Genomic DNA, 23,093 nt, shown 5'->3' with positions numbered 1-23,093 from the left:
CCAGCCTGGGTGACAGTGAGACTCGCCACAAAAAAAAAAAAAAAAAAATTAGGACAATGTCTTCCTAACAGGCTTGAATTTTAAATGTTGGAGGTGTCTCTGGGTTACCCCAGCCCTAACCATTATTTACACCAGTCACTTCCAAAAGAGACTTTTACCCAATCTGATTTTTAAAATCTCCCTATCTTCATAAAATACTGCTGACCAACTCCTTAGCAACATGACATTGAGTTTTACTTTGCTCTTCTTGTAAGGGTAAACGGCATGAACTCCCAGGTTCCTGGGAGCAAATATAAAAAGTGGATCCAAAGAGAAGATTGCCCTCATTTCGCTGAGGGCCAACCTGAGATAAGACTCAAATCCAGGCAGCTCGAAGCAAATCAATTCAATCCAGCAGACACGTATGAAGTGTGTACCAGGCCGGGCGCAGGGGCTCACGCCTGTAATCCCAGCACTTTGGGAGGCCGAGACGGGCGGCACGAGATCAGGAGATGGAGACCATCCTGGCTAACACGGTGAAACCCTGTCTCTACTAAAAAATACAAAAAACTAGCCAGGTGAGGTGGCGGGCACATGTAGTCCCAGCTACTCGGGAGGCTGAGGCAGGAGAATGGCATAAACCCGGGAGGCGGAGCTTGCAGTGAGCAGAGATCTGGCCACTGCACTCCAGCCTGGGTGACAGAGCGAGACTCAGTCTCAAAAAAAAAAAAAAAAAAAGAAGTGTGTACCCCATCCATCGGGATCCTTTCAGTCTATGACAGGAGATCCAGGCTTGTGCAGAAAGGGACATTTACTGGCTTACAGAAATGAACAGCTATGGGTGCCCCCCTATTCCCAGCTACAGTCCTGAGGGCCACTCTGATTGGACAGCTTGGCTCCTGGCCCACCCTTGAACCAATCACCATGAGCATGGAAAATGTAATGCTCTGATTGGCTCAGGTTGAGGTCACATACTCCTCCCCCAGATTCAGTGACTTTCCTGCAGGACTTGTCAGAGCCTTTATATGAATACATGGGCAAATGGAACAAACAGTATTTCCCAAATGGCTTTAATTTTGAGTGAACACTATGAAATTGGGAGATGTGTTATGTTGGGCCTGCAATTGGCTGGAGCTGAGTAGTGGCTAAGTCCTTTAGACAGAGCATAAGCCCTCCATTTGGCTCCAGTCCTCATCACTCCTTAGTGTCTAGCCCCCAGGCTGCTTCACTGTAGACATCCAAGTTTGATGTCTGGCTAGTGATTACATCACAAGTCCCAAATGCAACAATGTGAAGCACCACATTAAGGGGGAAATCAAGTAGCCCTCAATTACTGTGTTTATTCCCTCATCAACGTTGACACAAGTATTCAGGCACTCATGGACACAAACACACATCCATCCAGGTACACAACTACACAGGTGCACACGCAACCACAGAAGGGACTTAGGATACAAAGTGTTGTGGTCTAAATGTTTGTGTCCATCCAAAATTCACAAGTTGAAACCCTGACCTGCATGGTTTTAGGAGCTGGGGGCTTTGGGGGATGATTAGGTCATGGGGAGAGGACCTTTATGAAAGGATCAGTGCCTTATAAAAGAGGTCTGAGGCCAGGCACAGTGGTTCACCTATAATCCCAGCACTTTGGGAGGCTAAGGCAGGCAGATCACTTGAGGTCAGGAGTTCCAGACCAGCCTGGCCAACATGGCAAAACCCCATCTCCACCAAAAATATAAAAATTAGCCAGGCATGGTGGCCTGTGCCTGTAATCCTAGCTATTCAGGAGGCTGAGGTACAAGAATCACTTGAACCCAGGAGGAGGAGGTTGCAATGAGCCGAGATCACACCACTGCACTCCAGACTGGCCAACAGAGTGAGACTCCATCTAAAAAATAAAAAAATAAAAATAAGAGAGGTATGAGAGACATCCTTCCACCATGGGAGGGCAATGTGAGAAGATGGCTGTTGATGAGGGCACAGGTCCTCACCAGACACCAAATCCTCACCAGACACCAAGACCAGTATCTCGATCTTGGACTTCCCAGCCTCCAGAACTGTGACGATGCATTTCCATTGTTTATAAGCCACCCCATTTATGGCATTTCGTTATAGCAGCCCAAATGGACCAAGACACAAAGTCAGTCTGAGTCATCACTTCCCCACATGAGAGTCAGACCATCCTCGGCAGGTGCTGGGGCATTTACTCTGCCCTGAACTGGGCTCCTGCCAAGGCTGAGGACGGGGTTGGGGAGGAGCAGGCCTGAACCTGGGTCCCCCTCCTCATGTCCCTGCCCTGTGTGGGGCCAGCTCTGGGGTGAGAGCACTTCAGAACGAAAGGCGAGATTCCAAGCCTCCCTGTCACCTGGCTTTAAAACTAGGAAGAAGGACTAGATGGAGGGGAGGTCCCTGGAGGCAGAGGTGTTAGGGTCATCCTGGGGAGGGGACACAGGGAGCCTCAGCTGCTAGAAGCCACAGGGAGCCAAAGAGGCCCCCAGATTCAGGAGAGGGACCCCAGCTAGGGTGGGAGGCTGGGCATATCTCAGGCAGGTACACACACCTGGTGGCCCAGTTTGCAGTGTTTTTTATGCAGCCTAGACAAACACAGAGAGGCCCCTGCTCCCCATTTCCCCAGCTGAGAGGCCAAGAAGGCAAAGGCAGAATTGGAAGAGCCTCTGCCTTTGGAACCTGTCCCTGCTATAAGTCATAGCAGCCATGACCTCAGCTTCAAACACTCCCCTATCTCCTGGCTCTCTCCCTGTGCCTCATCCCTGCTCTTGGTGTTCCTTGGGTGTCAACCAGGAAGGGCTAAACTGAGTTAACTGACATGTGTTATCTGGACAGGGTCAACAGCCCCCTCGGCTTCTTATCTCCAACTCGTTGAGACCAAGAGAGAAGCAAACAGCAGCTGACAAGTCTCCCAGGAGGGGAGCCAACAGCACGAGACCGTGGGTGGGGAGGCCCGTCTGGGAGACAGAACACCTGGAGCTGAGGTGGGCTCTGCAGCTCATCTGGAGGAGCATGGGTTGGGGGACTATCATCACTGGCTGAACCAATCCAGGGAGGCTTCAGGGAGGAGGCTGCACTCACACTGGGTGTAGGATTCAGAAGCATAGCAGGCACGGCAGGCAGGGGACAGAGTTTAAGCAAAGGAAAGGAGGTGTACGAGCCTGAGTGGTTAGACACATGAGCCTCAGATTTCTACATATCAGGGCTCCCATACAGCTGGATGACCCAGACTAAGTGGCTGAACTACTCCATGCCCAGTTTCCTCGTCTGCAAAAATGGGGATAATAATAGTATCTACCACATGTGTTATTAAATGAAACAGCTGCTGAAGACCATAGCATACTGTAGGTGCTCAATATATGAATAAATTCTAGTTCCTCTCATTGTTTGGGGAAGAATGCTCAGGAGACAGTAAAAATGGACATTTATTGAAAGACTAGCTATGTCGTGCCCACAGTAACAATCCTCCAATCACCCATGTTATGGATGAGGACACTGAGGCACTGAGAAGGAGCATCCTTTGCTCAAGATGCGCAGGCTGCTAAGCAGGAACAGATTCCAGGCTCAGGTCTGACTGTGTCTAGCTCTGGTACTCTTAATGTCTCCTGTGTTTGCAGAATTCACAAAGCATGACTCCAAGCAAATGCGGCTGGCTCCTGGGGGTTTCTGGAGCTGATGGGTGGCGGGGTTGAGGGGGGTGGTCCCTGGCTACCGAGAGCTGCATCTGGAGTTAAAGAAAATGAGACCAAGGCAGCAGGGGCACAGAGGGAGGTCACAGTCGCTCTCAAATCTTGCTCTTCAGAAAAGGAGGGGTTGGCATGGTGCCTGTAATCCCAGCACTTTGGGAGGCTAAGACAGGAAGATGGCTTGAGCCCAGGAGTTCAAGACCAGCCTGGGCAACAGAGCAAGACCACATCTCTACAAAAAATAACCTAAAATTGGCCGGGCATGGTGGCACATGCCTGTGGTCCCACCTACTCGGGAGACTGAGGCAGAAGGATCGCTTGAGCCCAGGAGTTCGCGGCTGCAGTGAGTTAATGATCCTGCCACTGCACTTCAGCCTGAGCAACAGAGCGAGGCCCTGTCCCTAAAAAACAAAGAAGAAAAAGGAGGAGGCATCTGGCAAAGGGAACAGCTTGAACAAAGGAAAAGAGGTGGGAAGTGGAAAGTGGGCCTCCTACAGCACAAGGTGCTGCCTGAGGCCTGGAGAAGGGAAGGCACTAGCCCAAGGTCATACAGCCCACATGAGTCAGGAGACAGGACGTCGCTGGGGGGCCAGGATCCAAGTTCTGCCAGGGCCTGTGATGCTGCACAGACCCTGCACTCTCTGAGTTTTGCTTCCCGGCAGGCTGGTGAGGGGTTGCAAAAGGTTCCTGCATGCCACAACCATGTGGACCTCAGCATGCCCAGCTGGGGTGAGGGCCCCACAAGAGGTAGCCACCAGGAGAACCCAAGGAGAGGGTCTCTCCTGCCTGGAGCCAGCCTTCCCCATAGGAGACACTTTGCTGCCCCCCTGTGGCTCAAAGGAGCACAACTTTCCATCCCCTCCTAAGAGAGACTTCCCAGAAGTCGGAGGTTCCCAATTACAGGCACAGAACCTGCCTCTGCCCATGACCCACAGATGTGTCCAGACCCACCTACCCTTTCCTCAATATTCCACCACCACCCACCCCCACACAGAGAGTTCAGATCGAGAGTGACCCTGAAAATCAGTTTGAACCTGGATAGATGTCAATTGATGGATACACTGGTGGATGGACAGACAGATGGTCTAATGATGGCTAGATGGATGAATGTATCAATGTATGAATGGATGGATGGATGGATGGATGGATGGATGGATGGATGGATATGTTGATGGACTGATACACTGATGAATGGACAGTCTAATGAAAGAGGATGATGAATTAATGGATTATAGATGGATGAATGGATTATAGATGAATGGATGGATATGTGGATGGATGGATACACTGATGGATGGAGAGAAAGACAGTCTATTGATGGATAGAGAAATGGATGGATGAATGAATGGATGGGTGGATGGACTATAGACGAATGGATGGATATGTGAATGGATGGACACACTGATGGATGGACAGACAGTCTAATGATGGATAGAGGAATGGATGGATGGATGGATGGATGGATTAATGGATGGATGGATGGATTATAGATGAATGGATGGATATGTGGATGGATGGATACACTGATGGATAGACAGTCTAATGATAGAGGAATTGATGGATGGATGGGTGGATGGCTTGTGAATGGATGGATGAATTATGGATGAATGGATTATGGATGGATGAATGGATGGATTGATACACCGATGGATAGACAGACAGACAGTCTAATGATAGAGGAATTGATGGATGGATGGGTAGATGTCTTATGAATGAATGGATGGATGGATTATGGATTAATGGATTAGGGATGGATGAATGGATGGATTGATACACTGATGGATGGACAGTCTAATAACGGGTACATGAATGGATGGATGGATAGAAAGATAAAAGATGGATAGTTGGAGGGATAGGTGATCAGGTTGATGGATGGAGAGTGAGACAAGTGATCACATATCCTAGATATGTGATCTTGGGCAAGTTATGTAAACTTTCTGAGCCTCAGTTTCCGCATGTGTAAAATGGGGATGGTAATAATGGTTTTACTTCCTAGTACCTTTGTGAATGTTAAAGAAGACAATGAATAGAAAGTTCTTAGCAAAGTTTCTGGTATATAACAAGCACTGGATGAAGACTGGTGTTATTTTCCTCTCCTGCCTAGGCCTGAGAAGTGATAGAACGTCTCCCTCTCCTTCCTGACCTGGTCAACCTGGGCTGGTCCACTAGGTAAAGGAAGCCCATTTAAGATCTCAGAATGGTTGAATTCCTTTAGAGACTGAAGTTTTCAAGTCTTGGCTTTGTTGCCTAAGATGGGACTTGGAGTCACTTTATTACAGAAGTGGCAACAGGACTGTAGTGTGTCTCCTGTGAGCTCATTGACATGGAAAGATAGGATCCATAGCAGTCACAAACTCAACTCAGAAAGTGTTTATTGGCTGGAGTTGTCAGAGAGTCAAAAGGAGCAGTCCTGGAGGGGTTCCTTCAGGAGGCAGCCAGCACAGTTGCACAGGGCAGCTTCCACTGCCATCCACCAGCACTGAGCCCTCCTCATCAAGCCACAGGAGTGTTCATGGGCCTCTCAGGGGTCTTTGGGGCCAGGCTGGGACCCCTCACACCTGGCCCAGGTGGGTTTTCAGAGCCTGCAGCCCTCGGCTGTTGATGTTGTTACCTCCACACACAATGACCACAACTGAAGTCAGGGAAGGCGGCAGGCAGCCCTTGGCCTGGAGCCTCCCCAGGAGGCCTGAGTAGATGGCTGCTAAGGCTGCCCCACAGGCAGGCTCCACCAGCATACGCTCATCATCTGCCCGGATCAGGGGAATGGAGAGAAGAGGGAGAGGGAAGAAGAACCACTTGGTGCTCAGCAGGCCCTGGGCACTGCAGATCCTTGCAGCCATCTCTCCAGCCAGTCAGCCATTCATCTGCTCTGCTGGCAATCCATCACTTGTCTCACGCTCTCCCCATCCATCAGCCTGGCCTCCTATCCCTCCACCCATCCACCTTTTATCTCTCTATCCATCCATCCATTCCTCTATCCATCATTAGACTATCTATCTGTCCATCCATCAGTGTACATATCCATCAACATATCCATCCATCCACCCATTCACAGCCATCCATCCATCCATTCCCCTATCCATCATTTGACTGTATGTCCATCCATCAACACGTTCATTAATCAATGTGTCCATCCATCCATTCATTTCTATACCATTCATCAATCCATCACTTCATTATCCATCCGTCCATCCATCCACTGTCCATCTATCCATTATCCACCTTTCCATTCACTCATACATTCATCCCTTCAATCAACAAGCATCTATTGAGTGCCTACTACCTGCCATGCCCTATGCCAGGAAGGCCCTAGGGACACATCAGTGACTAAGACACACCAGCCCTCATGGGGCTCACAATCTGTGATGTAGAGAGATAAGAACCAGGAGGTTATTAATACAGGGAGTGGTACATTGGAGGTCCCCAACCCAGGCAGGGTGGGGTGGGTGATCAGGGGAGGCTTCTTGGAGGAGGTGCCGTAATGGCTGATAGCCCTCAGTCACATCAAACCAATAGGGAGCAGGGCCAGCCAGAGAGAGGAGCAGCATGTACAAAAGTCTGGGGGCTAGAATCAGCAGGACACACTCCTTCTTTCCCTCACCCCCTTCCATCTACTCGACGTGTACTTAGTGCACAGTAACTGCACACCTAGCCAGTGCCTGGTGCTGAGGATACAGATGAGAGAGAATACACTCTTGCTAGAGGACGCAGGGACTTCGTGGGTCTCTGAGCCCAGGCGGAGGACAGGGCTCACTCACCCAGAAACTGCTGCACAGCGCTCACAGCCTCGGCGTCCTCCACCACTTCAGAGTGGATCTCGCACACACGCATGCACTCCAGGGCCCGAGCGGCCACCGTCTTGGCACCCAGGCTCTTGGCCACACTGCAGGATAGAGCAGGGTGGGGCAGGGAGACCAGGGGCTCAGGGAAGAGCTGGTGAATCAGGTTTCTCCCCAGCCCCAGCCACCCCCTCCTATCCTGCAATGGGCTGATTGGAGCTCAGCATTATAAGTCACAGAGGAGGTACTCAAAAATCATGTGTCCCTGCTGGGCACCGTGGCTCACGTCTGTAATTCCAGCACTTTGGGAGGCCGAGGCGGGCAGATCACCTGAGGTCGGGAGTTCAAGACCAGCCTGACCAACATGGAGAAACCCCGTCTCTACTAAAAATACAAAAAACCAGCTGGGGTGGTGGCGCATGCCTGTAATCCCAGCTACTCAGGAGGCTGAGGCAGGAGAATCACTTGAACCCGGGAGGCGTAGGTTGCAGTGAGCTGAGATCGTGCCATTGCACTCCAGCCTGGGCAACAAGAGCGAAACTCCACCTCAAAAAAAAAAAAAAATCATGTGTCCATTGAATGAGTAACACTGAATGTGCATCAGTGCCTCTGACTCTGCAGCCATGATCGAGCCATTCCTTCCAGAGACCCCAGAAAGCCAAGCATAGAAAGGGATTCTTTTCCATGTTATTCATTAATATCACATCTATACTATAAATATATTTTTTTCTTTTAAATTTTATTTTTAGTAGTGGCAGGGTCTCTGGCTATGTTGCCCAGGTTGGTCTTGAATTCCTGAGCTCAAGTGATCCTTTTGCCTTGGCCTCCCAAAGTGCTGGGATTACAGGCATGAGCCACTGTGCCCCACCTAAATCGATACATTTTTTTTTTTGAGACAGGGTCTTGCTCTGTGGCCCAGGCTGGAGTGCAGTGGTGTATTGTTAGCTCACTGCAGCCTTGAGCTCCTGGGCCTACATCATCTTCCCACCTCAACCTCCCAGAGTGTCAGGATTACAGGCATGAGCCACCACACCAGGCCAATAGCTAATGTTTATTAAACGTGTACAATGTGCTGGATGTATGGATATTGTTTTAATCTTTTCAACCACCCTTTGAGTTAAAAACATATCAGCTTCATTTTACAGGGAGGGAAACAGAAGCTCAGAGAGGTTAAGTAACTAGCTGAAGGAACACAGCTCATCAGTAGCAGAAGACAGATTTAAGTCCAGGCAGTTTGGCTCTAGAATTCACAGTCTTTACCTCTGTGCTTGGGATCACTACCTACTGGTACCTGCTGTGAGTGGGGCAGTGTGTTTCAGGCCCAGGAGAGCCTTTGGGAAAGCCTCTGACCCCAGAGTGGCCCAGAACACAGATTCTGGAGCCAGGTTGCCTCGTTTTGAAATTTGGCTCCATACCAGCTGTGTGACCTTGGGAAAGTCACTTCACCTCTCTGAACCTTCGTTCCTTCACCTGAAAATGGGCTCATGAGATTATCATGGGGATTGAGTTAAAAAAAAAAAAAATTTTCTTTTGAGATGGAGTCTTGCTCTGTCACCCAGGCTGGAGTGCAGTGGTGCCATCTTGGCTCACTGCAACCTTTGCCTTCTGGGTTCAAGTGATTCTCCTGCCTCAAGCTTCTGAGTAGCTAGGATTAAGGTGCACACCACTATGTCTGGCTAATTTTTTATTTTTAGTAGAGATCGGGTTTCACTATGTTGGCCAGGCTTGTCTCGAACTCCTGACCTCAGGTGATCCATCCACCTGAGCCTCCCAAAGTGCTGAGATTACAGACTGAGCCACTGCACCCGGCCAAGTGAGTTAAAATATTTAAAGTGCTTAGAACAAGGCTGATGCTTAGTGAATTTGACAGAAGTGTTAGTTGCAGTTACTATTATTGCTACTGTGGTTATTTAAGAGCACAGACTTGTGGGAGAGATGGTGATGAATAAGCAAACACAAGAACCAGTCAATAAATGCACGTTGTGGTAAGTTAGTATGAAGGAGAACATCAGAAGGGGCATCTCCCCAAGGGGAGTGTTGTGGAGAGGGTCTGAGATGTGAGAGACAAGGATAAACCAGCCCATAGAAGAGTAGGATGGTGGCTGGGGGTGGTGGCTCACGCCTGTAATCCCAACACTTTGGGACGCCCAGGTGGGAGGTTCGCCTGAGGCCAGGAGCTCAAGAAGAGTGGGACAGGGGGAACAGTGTGCTATGAAGAGGAAACAGCCTGTCCAAAGGCTCAGAGGTGGGAAAAACATTACCCACTCAAGGGACTGGAGGACAGGCCGGTGGCTGGGGTGGAGTGGGGAGCGGTCCGCATTTTAGCCTGAGAGCTTGGGAGAGGCATCGATGGGTTTAAGTGGAGGAAGAAAAGGGTTCTGTGGATTAGCAATGGAGGAAGGACACACTTTCCGCTGGGGGCAGAGCAAAGGACTCAAAGGTAACAAAGGTATCAACGATTTCCTTCCTAGGCATAGACCCAAGAGAAACGAAAACATACATCCACAAAAACTTGTAAATGGATGTTCATAACAGCACTATTCACAATAATGAATAGCCAAAAAGTGGAAAGGATCCAAATGTTTGGATAAACAAAGTGTGATCTATTCATACAGTAAAATAATATTTGGCCATAAAAAGGAATGAAACACGGACACACGCTACAATGTGGATGAACCTTGAAAATATGATGCTAAGTGAAAGAAGTCAGACACAAAAGACCACGTAGTACATGATTCCATTCAAGTGAAACATCCAGGGTAGGCTCGGGCGCGGTGGCTCACACCTGTAATCCCAACACTTTGGGAGGCCGAGGCAGACAGATCTCCTGAAGTCAGGAGTTCAAGACCATCCTTACCAACACAGCAAAACCCCGTCTCTACTAAAAGAGATGCCCAGCCAGTGTAAGAGGATTTCCTCAGGGTAAGCAGGGCTGGCATTCCAGGTGGCAGGGGCAGGACAAGCAACAGCTCAGACATAAGACAGTACAAAGGATTTCCAGGTAGGCCGGGCGCAGTGGCTCATGCCTGTAATCCGAGCCCTTTGGACCCGGGAGGCAGAGGCTGCAGTGAGCCGAGATCACACCACTGCACTCTAGCCTGGGCAACACAGCCAGACTGTCAAGAAAGAAAGAAAGAGAAGGAAGGAAGGAAGGAAGGAAGGAAGGAAGGAAGGAAGGAAGGAAGGAAGGAAGGAAGGAAGGAAGGGAGGGAGGGAGGGAGGGAGGGAGGGAGGGAGGGAGGGAAAGAAAGAAAGAAAGAAAGGGAGAAAGAGAAAGAAAAGAAATGTACATAATAGGCAAATCCGTGGAGACAGAAAGTAAAATAGTAATTGCCTAGGGCTGGGGTGGGGGAATAAGGGACATGGTGGGTGATGGCCAAAGGGTATGAAGTTTCTTTTGAAGGTGATGAAAATGTTCTAAAATTGATCATGATGATGGTTCATAACTCTGTGAATCTGCTAAAACCATTGAATAGTACACTTTATTATTTATTTACTTACTTATTTATTTATTTATTTTTGAGACAGGGTCTTACTCTGTCGCCCAGGCTGGAGTATAGTGGCGCGATCTCAGCCCACTGCAACCTCCACCTCCTGAGTTCAAGCAATTCTCCTGCCTCAGCCTCCTGAGTAGCTGGGACTACAGGTGCCTGCCACCATGCCTGGCTAGTTTTTGTGTTTTTTAGCAGAGATGGGGTTTTGCCATGTTGGCCAGGCTGGTCTCGAACTCCTGAATTCAAGTGATCCGCCCACCTCAGCCTCTCAAAGTGCTGGGATTACAAGTGTGAGCCGCTGCACCCAGCCGGAATCGTACACTTTAAATAAGTAAACCGAATGGCATATGAACTAGATCTCAATAAAGATGTTATCCTTCTTTTTTTTTTAAAGGCAACAAGTGTGGCGCAGGGGTTGGGGAGAGCTGTTACACCCATTCAGGGAAACAAAAGCTGGGAGAGAACTGAATTCTAGAGATAGGATGGATGGAACTCAATGGGGCAAGGGGAGCCCATATGACACCCAGGTGCCCAGTCAGAGCACCTGGATGGATGTTGGTGTCATCTACAGAAATCACACTCCAGGAACTTCCCTTAGTGCTTCTGCTGTGCCAGTCTCTGGGATGGGTATCAGGGACTCAGAGCTAAATCAGCCAGTCCTTACCCTCTAGCTCCTCCACCCCAGCCAGTAGCCCAAACCAGGACACAGCAGAAGAATGACACAGACACACACAGGGTGCCCTGAGGGTCTTCCAGATGGGATACAGCTGCCCAAGCTGTCTAAGGATTTCCTCAGGGTGAACAGGGCTGGCATTCCAGGTGGCAGGGTCAGGACGAGTAATGGCTTAGAAGTAAGACAGTACAAAGGATTTCCAGGGAGGCCAGGCACAGTAGCTCAGGCCTGTAATCTCAGCCCTTTGAGAGGCTGAGGCGGGAGGATCACTTGAGCCCAGGAGTTCTAGACCAGCCTGGGCAACACAGCAATACCCCATCTCTACCAAAAAAAAATATTAAAAAAAAAAGAAAGAATTTCCAGGCAAAGATAGCACAGCAATGCTGGAAGGTGGATGCAGGCCAGGCCAGGAAAGAGTGGAGATGGTACCAGAAAGAAGAGAAGGAGACTCGTGTCCGGGTATCATCCCCTTGAGGTTTTTCCAATTGGCCACCTAGAACCTTGTACACAATAGATGCTTAAGGAACCTGACTTAAGACTGTCTTGATCTTACACACCTTGCTATAATATCCCATTACATCCTAAGTCCCAGTATCCAATGAGTGTTTAACAAAATCTGGGCAGAGACTGTATCCGTACTGGGTTGAATCATGCCTCCTTCCGAAATGCACAACCAGGCCGGGCGCAGTGGCTCACGCCTGTAATCTCAACACTTTGGGAGGCCAAGGCGGATACATCATGAGGTCAGGAATTCGAGACCAGCCTGACCAACATGGTCTACTAAAAATACAAAATTAGCTGGGCATGGTAGCGCATACCAATAATCCCAACTGCCTGGGAGGCTGAGACAGGAGAATCACTTGAACCCAGGAGGTAAAGGTTGCAGTGAGCTGAGATTGAGCACTCTAGCCTGGGAAACAGAGTAAGATTCCATCACAAAAAAAAAAAAAAAAAGCACAAAATGTGCATTACTTGGAAATAGAGTCTTTGCAGATGTAATTAGTTAAATTAAGGTGAAATCGTACTGGATTAGGGTGGGTCCTAAATTCAATGATCACGTTCTTCTTAAAATTTATTGGCTTTGGAGGGTATCGGGGAGGACAGGTTCTTGCTAAGTTTCCCAGGCTGGAGTGCAATGGCTATTCACAGGGACGATCACAGCGCACTACAGCCTCAAACTCCTGGGCTCAAGCGAACCTTCCGTCTCAGTCTCCCAAGTAGCTAGGACTACAGGTGTGCACCACCATGCCCAGGTAATGTTTGTATTTTTTTAGTAGAGACAAGGTTTCACTATATGTTGGCCAGGCTGGTCTCAAACTCCTGACCTCAGGTGATCCGCCTGCCTCGGCCTCCCAAAGTGCTGGGATTACAAGCATGAGCCATGGTGCCTAGCCTACATTTTCAAACTTATTTGCAACGCACATGGATTGCTTTTGTAATGATAAGTCAATGAAAGCTTGTTTTATGAATTGATTAGGTTTAAATGAATCATATTCTTCATCTCCTTTTTCAGCACTGCCTTCTAACTCAGGTCCACTTTACTGTGGTTGGAGTCCCAGGACCAAGGACAGCCTTTTGGGTGCCCCCTGTCTCCACTGGCTGGGACTGGAAAGCCCTAGGGCAGTGGTACCCCCACCCTCCAGCCCCTACAAATGTCCCCAGCCCTTACCCACCTGGTGATGTCTGGAAGTGTGACCAGCTTGCCGGCCATGACGGCCGCATTGAAGCAGTGTGCCCCATGGGTCTCCATGGCAATGATGGGTACATGCTGCCAGCCCACCTCCAGCAGGCCAGCCACCACCCCAGCCAGGAGCCCCCCACCCCCGACTGCCAGCACCAGGGCACCTGGTGGGGTCCTCAGCACCGCCTTCAGCTCCTGCACTAGGCTGGCGTGGCCTTTCCTGGGGAGGGGGGGTGAGAGGGAGGAGCAGAGTAAGGGAGGACCCCAGCCCCAGTGGCTCCTGGGGTGGGGGGATTTACCAGGGGTGGGTTCCCTGCTCCCACATATACATAAACCCCTCCCCACCATCCCCATCCCATCTGCAGTAAGGGGAGAGGAAGTCCTGCAACAGTTACTTCGCTCAGCTTCATTCATTCTCTTTATTTTTATTTTTTTGGATAGAGTCTCACTGTGTCACCCAGGCTGGAGTGCAGTGGCGCGATCTCAGCTCATTGCAACCTCTACTTCCCCGATTCAAGCGATTCTCCTGCCTCAGCCTCCTGAGTAGCCAGGACTACAGGCGCGCACCACCATGCCCAGATAATTTTTGTATTTTTAGTAGAGATAGGGTTTTGCCATGTTGGCCAGGCTGGCCTCAAACTCCTGACCTCAGGTGATCCACCCGTCTCGGCTCCCGAAGTGCTAGGATTACAGGCGTGAGCCACTGCACCTGGCCTTGTTCATTTTCTTTATTACGGATTTGTTTGCTCACCCCCTCCCATCTCCATCAACCTCCCAGGCCCTTTCTAGGACATTACCCCATTTAGCTCCCTCCCCAGCTTTGCAAAGAGGCAATGGCAATGTGTGGTTAAGAGTGGACAAGTATATCACTTGGCACCAGCCTGACTACAGCTCTGGCACTGCAGCCCTGAGTCTCTGCCACGTACTTAGTTGTGTGATCTTGGGCAAGTTGTTTGACCTCAACGTGCCTCAGTTTCCTCACCTATGAAATGGGGATAATAGCACCCACCTGTAGGGCTTTGGGGAGGGTAAATGGAACAGTGCAAGAGGAGCCGTTAGCCTGGTGCCTGGTCCCAAAGCACATATTCAGTAAAGGAGACTTGGTACTATCACTTCCATTTTACACACATAGAAACTGAGGCACAGGATCTGGGGTGCTTTGCACAAAGTCCCACAATTCCCAAGGGGGCAGAAGTGGGATCCGAACCCATGTCTGCCCGGCTTTGAAGCCTCTTCTCCCCTCTGGGCCTCAGTTTCCCCTTCTGCCCAATGGGAGGACCCTAACTCAGTGAGGGTCTCCCAGCTCTGGACTCCTGGGGAGAGGGGCGTCAGCCTTACCATATTAGGGGGTGGTCAAACGGGGAGACATGCACCCAGCCGTCCCTCTTGGCCAACTCTTGTGCCCTCAGATTGGCCTCGTCCCAGACCTACAGAGAAACCAAGGACCCTCAGAAGATCTGGGAGTGGGACTGCTATGGAGGCCGGAGCAGAGGCCCAGGCTCTCCTTGGTGGCCCCAGGATCCAGTAGTCTGGGGACACCCCTGCAGATGAGACCAGACCTGGTGCGGGCCCAGAGGCCTCCTGAGAACTGGACAAGTACTTCCAGGTGGACAAACAGATGCCATGCGCTTTCCGCAATACCCAAGGGACCTGTCCTACTGGCACCCTATGAAAACCAGGCCAGGCCAGCCAGGGAGGCTGGGAGCGGGTCAGCTCCAAAGTCAGCCACATGTGCCCACTTCTAGCCAACCAGTAGGGGAGAAGCCCCCTAAAATCAAACCCCAGACAGCAACCTGGTCACCATAGAGTGTGTCCGTGAAAACCAGCAATGGCCCAGCTGATGGCCTGCTAGTTGAGTTCAAGCAGCCAGAGAGACGGCGCACAGGGCCAGCGCTGACCGTGATGGATCCAAGCCAACCACAGCAGAGTGAGTTTTCTCTTCTCACTGGCTTGGCCTCTGTGGCGGAGATCCACGTCCCCTGCTCATTCACACACCATTGACAGGCTTTCTTCCCTTCCCTGACTCATTTCTACACTCCCTACCAATGCTTCCTGCAATCACCTCCCAAATAAACCACACGCACCCCAGTCCTCATCTCAGGGCCCGCTTTTGGGAGATCCCAAACTAAGACAGCATTTCAGAGGGACCCCATGCCCCCTGATCTCAGCAGGAACCAGATACAGAAACTAAATGATAGACAATGGCCTCCTCTCCCAAGGGAGGGGCGGAGGGTCACAAGGGGGGCAGAAATAGCCCCTGCTCATCCTCAGGGCCTCTGCAGTGCCCACTCTGTGCCCAGTTCTAGGCATGGGGACTCTTCAGCAGGACAGAAGCCAAGAAATGGTCTCTGACCGCGAGGAATTTCCCATCTGGCTGAAGAGAGGAGTCTCATTCCCCTGAGTTACTGAAACAAAAATACACTGTTGATGCGAATGCATATTAGTTCAGCTCCTGTAGGAAGCAGTTTGGAGATTTCTCAAATAACTAAAAATAGAATTACCATTTGATCCAGTAATCCCATTACTGAGTATCTACCCAAAGGAAAATAAACAATTTTACCAAAAAGATCTGCATTTGTATGTTCATCACAACAGTATTCACAACAGCAAAGACGTGGAATCAACCCAGGTGCCCATCAATGGTGGACTGGAGACAGCAAATGTGGCGCATATACATCATGGAATACTATCCAGCCATAAAAGAGAAGAAGATCACGTCCTTTGCAGCAACATGGATGCAGCTGGTGGCCATTATTCTAAGAGATTAACTTAGGAACGGAAAAGCAAACACTGCATATTCTCACTTATAACTGGGAGTTAAACACTGGGTACACATGGGCACATAGACACTGGGGACTCCAAAAGTGGGGAGACAGGGAGAGCAGCAGAGGTTAAAAAATACCTGTCAGCCGGGCACAGTGGCTCACGCCTGTAATCACAGCACTTTGGGAGACCAAGGCGGGCAGATCATGAGGTCAGGAGATCAAGACCAGCCTGGCCAACATGGTGAAATCCCGTCTCTATGAAAAATTAGCCAGGCGTGGTGGTGTGCACCCAGCTACTCAGCTACTCAGGAGGCTGAGGCAGGGGAATCACTTGAACCCGGGTGGCAGAGGTTGCAGTGAGCCGAGATGGCGCCACTGCACTCCAGCCTGGGTAACAGAGCGAGACTCCGTCTCAAAAAAAAATGAAAAAAATGAAAAAAAAAATTAGCTGGGGGTGTGGTGGTGGGTGCCTGTGATCCCAGCTACTTGGGAAGCCAAGGCAGGAGAATTGCTTGAACCTGGGAGGCGGAGGTTGCAATAAGCCAAGATGTGCCACTGTGCGACAGAGTAAGACTGTCTAAAAAAAAAAAAAGATACCTGTCAGGTACTATGTTCACTACTTGGACGACAGAATGATTAGAAGCCCAAACCTCTGCATCATGAAATATACCCATGTAACAAACCTGCACATGTATCCCTGAATCTGAAATTAAAACTAAAGAAAAAAATAGGGCCGGGCGCGGTGGCTCAAGCCTGTAATCCCAGCACTTTGGGAGGCCGAGATGGGCGGATCACGAGGTCAGGAGATCGAGACCATCCTGGCTAACACGGTGAAACCCCGTCTCTACTAAAAATACAAAAAACTAGCCGGGCGAGGTGGCAGGCGCCTGTAGTCCCAGCTACTCGGGAGGCTGAGGCAGGAGAATGGCGTGAACCCGGGAGGCGGAGCTTGCAGTGAGCTGAGATCCGGCCACTGTACTCCAGCCTGGGCGGCAGAGCAAGACTCCGTCTCAAAAAAAAAAAAAAAAAAAAAAAAAAAAAAAAAGAAAAAAATAGATTCACGCCTGTGTAGTGCTTGACATCTCTCACCTGTAGAGCCCCAAGCAGCCTCCTCTCGGGGTCCTCTCCTGCGTTGCCCCACAGCAGGCAGAGTGACAATCCAACCAGGTCCCTCCCCTGCTCAAACTCCTTTCATGCTTCCCTAGTGCCCTCAGATGGAAACACATTAGCTTCACCTCCAAGCCACCCTGCCTGATGGAGCAACTCTCCTGTCTTCAGCCTCACCTTTCACCATCTCCCGCCCCATGCTGGGCTCAGCCTGAATGCGTGTGCTCATCCACGCCATGCCTTCACCCACGCCCTTTCCTCTGTTCACACTCAGATCATTCCCTCCCTTTTCTCCACTGTGCGGACTCAGATTTCTCCTTCAATACCCAACCCTGGGGAACCTTGTCAGGAGCTTTTCCTGGATCCTTTCACCAAATCTAAGGCATAGCCCATTGGTTTGATCACTGCCAATTCTCCACTCCCTCCCTCTATTAGAATCATACACCCACACCTTGCCATGTGGCTTGTTACTGTTTTTAGAGACATGTTCTTACTATGTCGCCCAGGCTGGCCTCAAATTCTTGGGCTCAAGTGATCCTCCCAACTCAGCCTCCTGAGTAGCTGAGACTACAGGTGCACAACACAGTGCCCAGATTTTTTATCTCTCTATTTATTTATTTATTTATTTATTTTATTTTTGACATGTGGCTTTGCTGTTCTTCTCACTAGAGTGGCTGGAGCACATGTCCCCTCCCCACTGATGTTGGTCTCAGCTGTCTGGCCAACAGCATATGGCAGAACTGACAGTGTGATAGTTCTGGGTTGAGGTCTAAAGAGGCATCACGTGTTTCTTCTCACCCCTCTTGCCACTGCCCTTGAGAAGAATGTGTGCCCGGTGGCCACTGGCTGGGGAAGACACAGGGGACATCTGCAGACCTTACTCCTTCCCCATATTCTGAAGCAGAACCACCCTAACCCTCCCACAGACCCAAAGCATGAGAAGCAATGTTCTCATAAGCTGCTGCTATTTGGAGGCTGTTTGTTATGCAGCATTACCAAGCAACAATAGCTGACTCAAACAACATGCCTTCTCTCTGACTTCCTTCGTGCCCTGTGCTTCCCCCGTGGCTACACTTTTCACACTTTGTTACCATTATCTGGTTACCTGTGTATCTCCTCATAATACTCTGAAATTTATGAGTGTAAAGACCATGTCTTATTATCTCTGTGTTTCTAGAATGTCTAACATAGCAGGCACTGAATATGTGCTCAATGAATATCGGATGGATGGATGGATGGATGGATGGATGGATGGAAAGAAGGGAGAGAGAAGGGAGAAAGGGTGATGTATGGAAGGATGGTTAGATGGATGAAGAAATGGAAGGAAGGAAGGAGAAAAAGAAAGGAGGGAGGGAGGGAGAGAAGGAAGGAAGGAAGGAAGGAAGGGAGGGAGGGAGGGAGGAAAAGAGGGAAGGAGGAAGGGAGGGAGGGAGGGAGGGAAGGAGGGAAGGAAGGAGGGAAATAATGAAGGAAGGAAAGAAAAAGGGAGGGAGGGAAGGAAGGACAGAAGAAAGGGAAAAACTATATACAGGAAGTATTTGGGACCAGCTTTAGGGTACCATAGTTTGGCTTTTAGTTTTAATTTCAAGATGTTTAAAAATCTGTTTTCCATTATTTGAATGATTTTTTTCCTTCTTCCCAGAAGAAAGATTTTGTATCTGTGTCTCTATTTCTTTGGGAACAAAGGGAACCGGTGATATCTTTCTCAGAGGATACCATTTCTATTGGGGTGGTCTCAGAATGAAAACTGATGCTGCCATCATCTTGATACTTCTTGTCTTATCTAACAGCAAAAATGTTAAAAGTGGATAATACCAGGTGCTGGTAAGGATGTAAGGAGACAGACAGTCTCCTGTCCATCGCCAGCTTCCCATTTTTCTTGGTTCACACATGGAGGGTATTCTCAGGGTGGGCAGAGGAAAGTTGGGAGGTCCCAGCCCTCCACACCCATCCCACCTCATTCCCCCCTCAGCTCAGCTATCCTGAGAGAGGACTGGGCCCCAGCCACAGCTCATCGAAAGGAAAAGGAGACAGGGGTGGGGTGGGGTGAAGGAGAGCAGCCCACTCCAGATGGTTTTCCCCTTCCCGGGGCCCTTACCTTTCCAGTCAGCTGAACCTCGGCCCCCTCCCCCTGCAGTCTCTGCACCACCTGCAGGGAGGTGCTCTCGGGGAGCACGACGGTGGCAGGGATGCCCAGCTTCCTAGCAGCATAGGCAGCAGCGATGCCCGCGTTACCTCCTGTGCAGAAAGGAGGAAAGGGGCAGTGAGCAGAGCTGCACTGGCCTTTAACATGCCTTTCCCTCCCCCTCCATATCCCTTCAGAGTCACTCCTCCCCAACATTTATATGCCCCATTGACTCCTTCCTCCACTGGAGAGGGGGACACATGATCTAGGCTGAGCCAATCAGAACCTAATCCCCCAACCCATGATTGGTTCAAGGATGAAGACACCACCCAAGCAGGGCCAAAAAAGACCAATTCCAGGATTGAGGCGAGGCATCGAGAAGGGGTGCTCCCTTTTCCCTAGGGTTCGGAGGGCGGTAGGATGCAAGGCTGGAATTCCTGGTGGCCATCTTGCTACCATGAGGCCCACCTAAAAATAAAGCTAATATACAGGAGCACAAAGCCCAGAGGAGAGACAGAGAGGAGAGTTCCTGGATCCCCCTGTGCCTGAAAGCCACTTATCCCAAGAATTTTCCATTCTTAGAGCCTGTAGCTTAAACCTAAATGAATTGGGTTTCTGGCACTTGCTACCACCGTGAGTCCTGAACTATGGGAGAAGGCTAGGAATGGGATGTACGCAGTAGTCATCTCATCAATGACCTTGATGAGGCTGTACCTTTAAGAGGAGACCAACCCTGGACATCTAGTGCTGCTCCAGCCAGCTCCTCCTCCCCTAACCTCCTGCCCTGAGGACCCCCATGAAACAAAAAAGGGTGGGGTTACCTGAGGAGCACACCAGGTGTCTACATCCCTTCTTGGCCATCTGGGAAGAGAAGGAATGGGGTTAAGGGCTAACCCAAGCAGTTGTCATGAAGGCCTATGTAGAATGGGGTTAGAATCTCCCCATCCCACTCCCAATACGCCTTTACCCCTCATCCTGCCCACAGCCCTGCCCTCACCTCTCCCCTCCCATCTGCACGAGTTCATGTTTCTCCTCCTGCCCAAACCCATCCCCAGCCCACACCCCTCACTCTTCCCTCCCTCCTGCACAACCTCATTTCTCCCCTTCTGCCCACACACCCTCACCTCCTGGCAGAAATGCCCGATGCCCCGAATCTTGAAGGAGCCACTGGGCTGCACATTCTCACACTTGAGGAAGATAGGCATGCCAGCCACCTGGGACAGTGCCCAGCTCTCCAACAGAGGTGTGACCACGTGGAAGGGCTCCTGCTTGGCACGCTCCGCCACAGGGCCATCCATTCTGGAGACCAGGTAGATAGCCTGCAGGAGGACACGAAGTTCACCACCCAGGCAGTCCCCGTCAAGAGTTCCCTTAACCGGGACAAGAGAGGGGAAGGTAGAGCAAGCCCTTGGCTTAGGTGCCCTTCACTCCATCCAGCTGCCGAGCTGTGAGACCCCCGTCAAGTATCTGCATCTCTCTGGGCCTCAGTTTCCCTATCTGGTCAAAGACTTTGGCCTGCAGTCCTTTCATTCTATAAGTGTGGCTGTGTCAGGGATGTAGAAAGTGGCCAATATGTGGCGAGGAATGAGTGAGAGAGTGGACGAATTCATTCATCAGTCAGAAAATACTTGTTGAGCACCTACCATGTGCCAGGCATTTCCAGTTTTGGGGACCCACGAGTCATAAAAACCTCCCACTACGAAAAATCATAGAATTTCAAATAGGAGTGACTTGCAGAGGGTATGGGGTGCTACTGTAGCGAGAGCAGTCAGGAAAGACATGTCTCAGGAGGAAAGCTTTGTACAAACGTTTGTCGTGGAAAATGTAAATGTAGCAGAAGTATTGAGAACCATATAAAGACCTTCAGCTGGCCGGGCACAGCAGCTCACACCTGTAATCCCAGGACTTTGGGAGGCCAAGGCAGGCAGATCACTGGAGGTCAGGAGTTCGAGACCAGCCTGGCCAATATGATAAAACCATGTCTCTACTTAAAATACAAAAATTAGCCAGGAGTGATGGTACACACACCTGTAATCCCAGCTACTCAGAAGGCTGAGGCAGGAGAATCACTTGAACCTGGGAGGCCGAGGCTGCAATGAGCCAAGGTTGTGTCACTGCACTCCAGCCTGGGTGACAGAGTGAGACTCCATCTCAAAAACAAACAAGCAAAAACCCTTCAGCTTCAGCAATCGATTCATGGTCTAACTCGCTTCCTATCGGTGCCCACTCCCCCTTCCTGTATCATTATTACCCCTTAATCACTATTATATTTTTCTTTTATGTTATTTCACCTGTAAATATTTCAGCATGTATCTCCAGAGGTAAAGAACTTGCGTTTTTGAGACAGGGTCTCACTCTGTCACCCAGGCTGGAGTGCGGTACTGGAATCAGCTCTCTACAGCCTTGACCTCTCAGGCTCAAGCAGTCCTCCCACCTCAGCCTCCTGAGTAGGTGGGACTAGAGGCGAACACAACCACATCCAGCTGATTTTTGTACTTTTTTGTAGAGATAGGGTCTCACTATGTTGCCGGGGCTGGTCTCAAACTCCTGGGCTCAAGGGATCCTCCTGCCCCAGCCTCCCAAACTGCTGGGATTACAGGCGTGAGCCACTGCATCTGGCCTAAGAACTCCTTTTTTATATGTAACCAAATGGTTTCATGACTGTACATACATTTGTTCAAACACATTTAATTCTATACTTAAAGTGGGCTAATTTTATTTTATGTAAATTATACCTCACTGAGGCTAATTTTTTAAAAAATGTAATCACAACACTATGATCACATCTAAAAATACAATTTTTTCCATATCATCTAGTGTCTGGTAATTGTTCACATTTCAAATCATCACATTAAATATGATCAGTGGCTGATTCTGTGGCTGGTTGTGGTTTGGGGTTTTTCAGTTTGAATCAGGATGCAAATCAGATCCGTGAATTCGGATTGGCTGAGGGGTCTTTTAACTCTCTCTCCATCTGTAGGTTCTTGAAAGGGGAACTTTGAAATGGATGACAGGAAGAGAGCCAAGAGGAAAAGTTTCTGCAGAGAACAGCAGCCAGGACCACCTCGAGGGAGAAATGCACTTGGGGTGCTGCCAATGCAGAGAAAAGAGGTTTGGGGCAGGAGGTGAGGGTAGGAGGTGAGGGCAGAGAGGTGGGCAGGGGTACCGGCAGGGGGTTCCCGCCCACAGAAAGGAGTTTGGTTGTTATTCAAATTCTACTTGCAATGGAAAGCCATTGGGAGGTTGTGGTGGAGGTGGAGGTGGAGGTGGAGGTGGAGGTGGCGGTGGAGGTGGAGGTGGCGGTGGCGATGGAGGTGGAGGTGGCGGTGGAGGTGGAGGTGGTGGTGGCGGTGGAGGTGGAGGTGGAGGTGGCGGTGGAGGTGGAGGTGGTGGTGGTGGTGGAGGTGGAGGTGGAGGTGGTGGAGGTGGAAGTGGTGGAGGTGGAGTTGGTGGTGGAGGTGGAGGTGGAGGTGGTGGTGGAGGTGGAGGTGGAGGTGGAGGTGGTGGTGGAGGTGGTGGAGGTGGAGTTGGTGGTGGTGGTGGAGGTGGAGGTGGTGGTGGTGGTGGAGGTGGAGGTGGTGGTGGTGGTGGTGGAGGTGGAGGTGGAGGTGGTGGTGGTGGTGGAGGCGGAGGTGGAGTTGGTGGTGGCGGCGGAGGTGGAGGTGGCGGGGGCGGTGGAGGTGGCGGTGGAGGTGGAGGTGGTGGTGGCGGTGGCGGTGGAGGTGGTGGTGGCGGTGGAGGTGGAGGTGGAGGTGGCGGTGGAGGTGGAGGTGGTGGTGGTGGTGGAGGTGGAGGTGG

At 50.4% G+C, this 23,093-nt stretch overlaps 1 protein-coding gene across 2 annotated transcripts in view; it reads right to left on the bottom strand.

Annotated features, from left to right (window-relative positions):
- Positions 1 to 6,026: 6,026 nt before the first annotated feature.
- Positions 6,027 to 23,093, bottom strand: part of SDSL (serine dehydratase like) — a 20,953-nt gene continuing 3,886 nt past the window's right edge. Inside the window, exons 2-9 of one of the 2 annotated variants that reach the window (XM_025402504.1) lie at positions 21,324 to 21,445; positions 20,420 to 20,614; positions 20,117 to 20,156; positions 19,269 to 19,408; positions 14,637 to 14,725; positions 13,291 to 13,518; positions 7,430 to 7,554; positions 6,027 to 6,417 (exon numbers count right to left, since the gene is read on the bottom strand). In XM_025402504.1, the coding sequence (XP_025258289.1) occupies positions 6,224 to 6,417; positions 7,430 to 7,554; positions 13,291 to 13,518; positions 14,637 to 14,725; positions 19,269 to 19,408; positions 20,117 to 20,156; positions 20,420 to 20,593 (990 nt within the window). In that variant the 5' untranslated portion in view covers positions 20,594 to 20,614; positions 21,324 to 21,445 and the 3' untranslated portion in view covers positions 6,027 to 6,223. The remainder of the gene's footprint in view (positions 6,418 to 7,429; positions 7,555 to 13,290; positions 13,519 to 14,636; positions 14,726 to 19,268; positions 19,409 to 20,116; positions 20,157 to 20,419; positions 20,615 to 21,323; positions 21,446 to 23,093) is intronic. The other variant, XM_025402503.1, reaches the window with a different exon arrangement.

The sequence above is a fragment of the Theropithecus gelada genome, chromosome 11, assembly GCF_003255815.1.
Source record: "Theropithecus gelada isolate Dixy chromosome 11, Tgel_1.0, whole genome shotgun sequence".
In the NCBI taxonomy this organism is placed as follows: domain Eukaryota; kingdom Metazoa; phylum Chordata; class Mammalia; order Primates; family Cercopithecidae; genus Theropithecus; species Theropithecus gelada.
The sequence above is the reverse complement of the archived record's forward strand: the minus strand, read 5'-3'. Positions and strand labels throughout refer to the sequence as shown.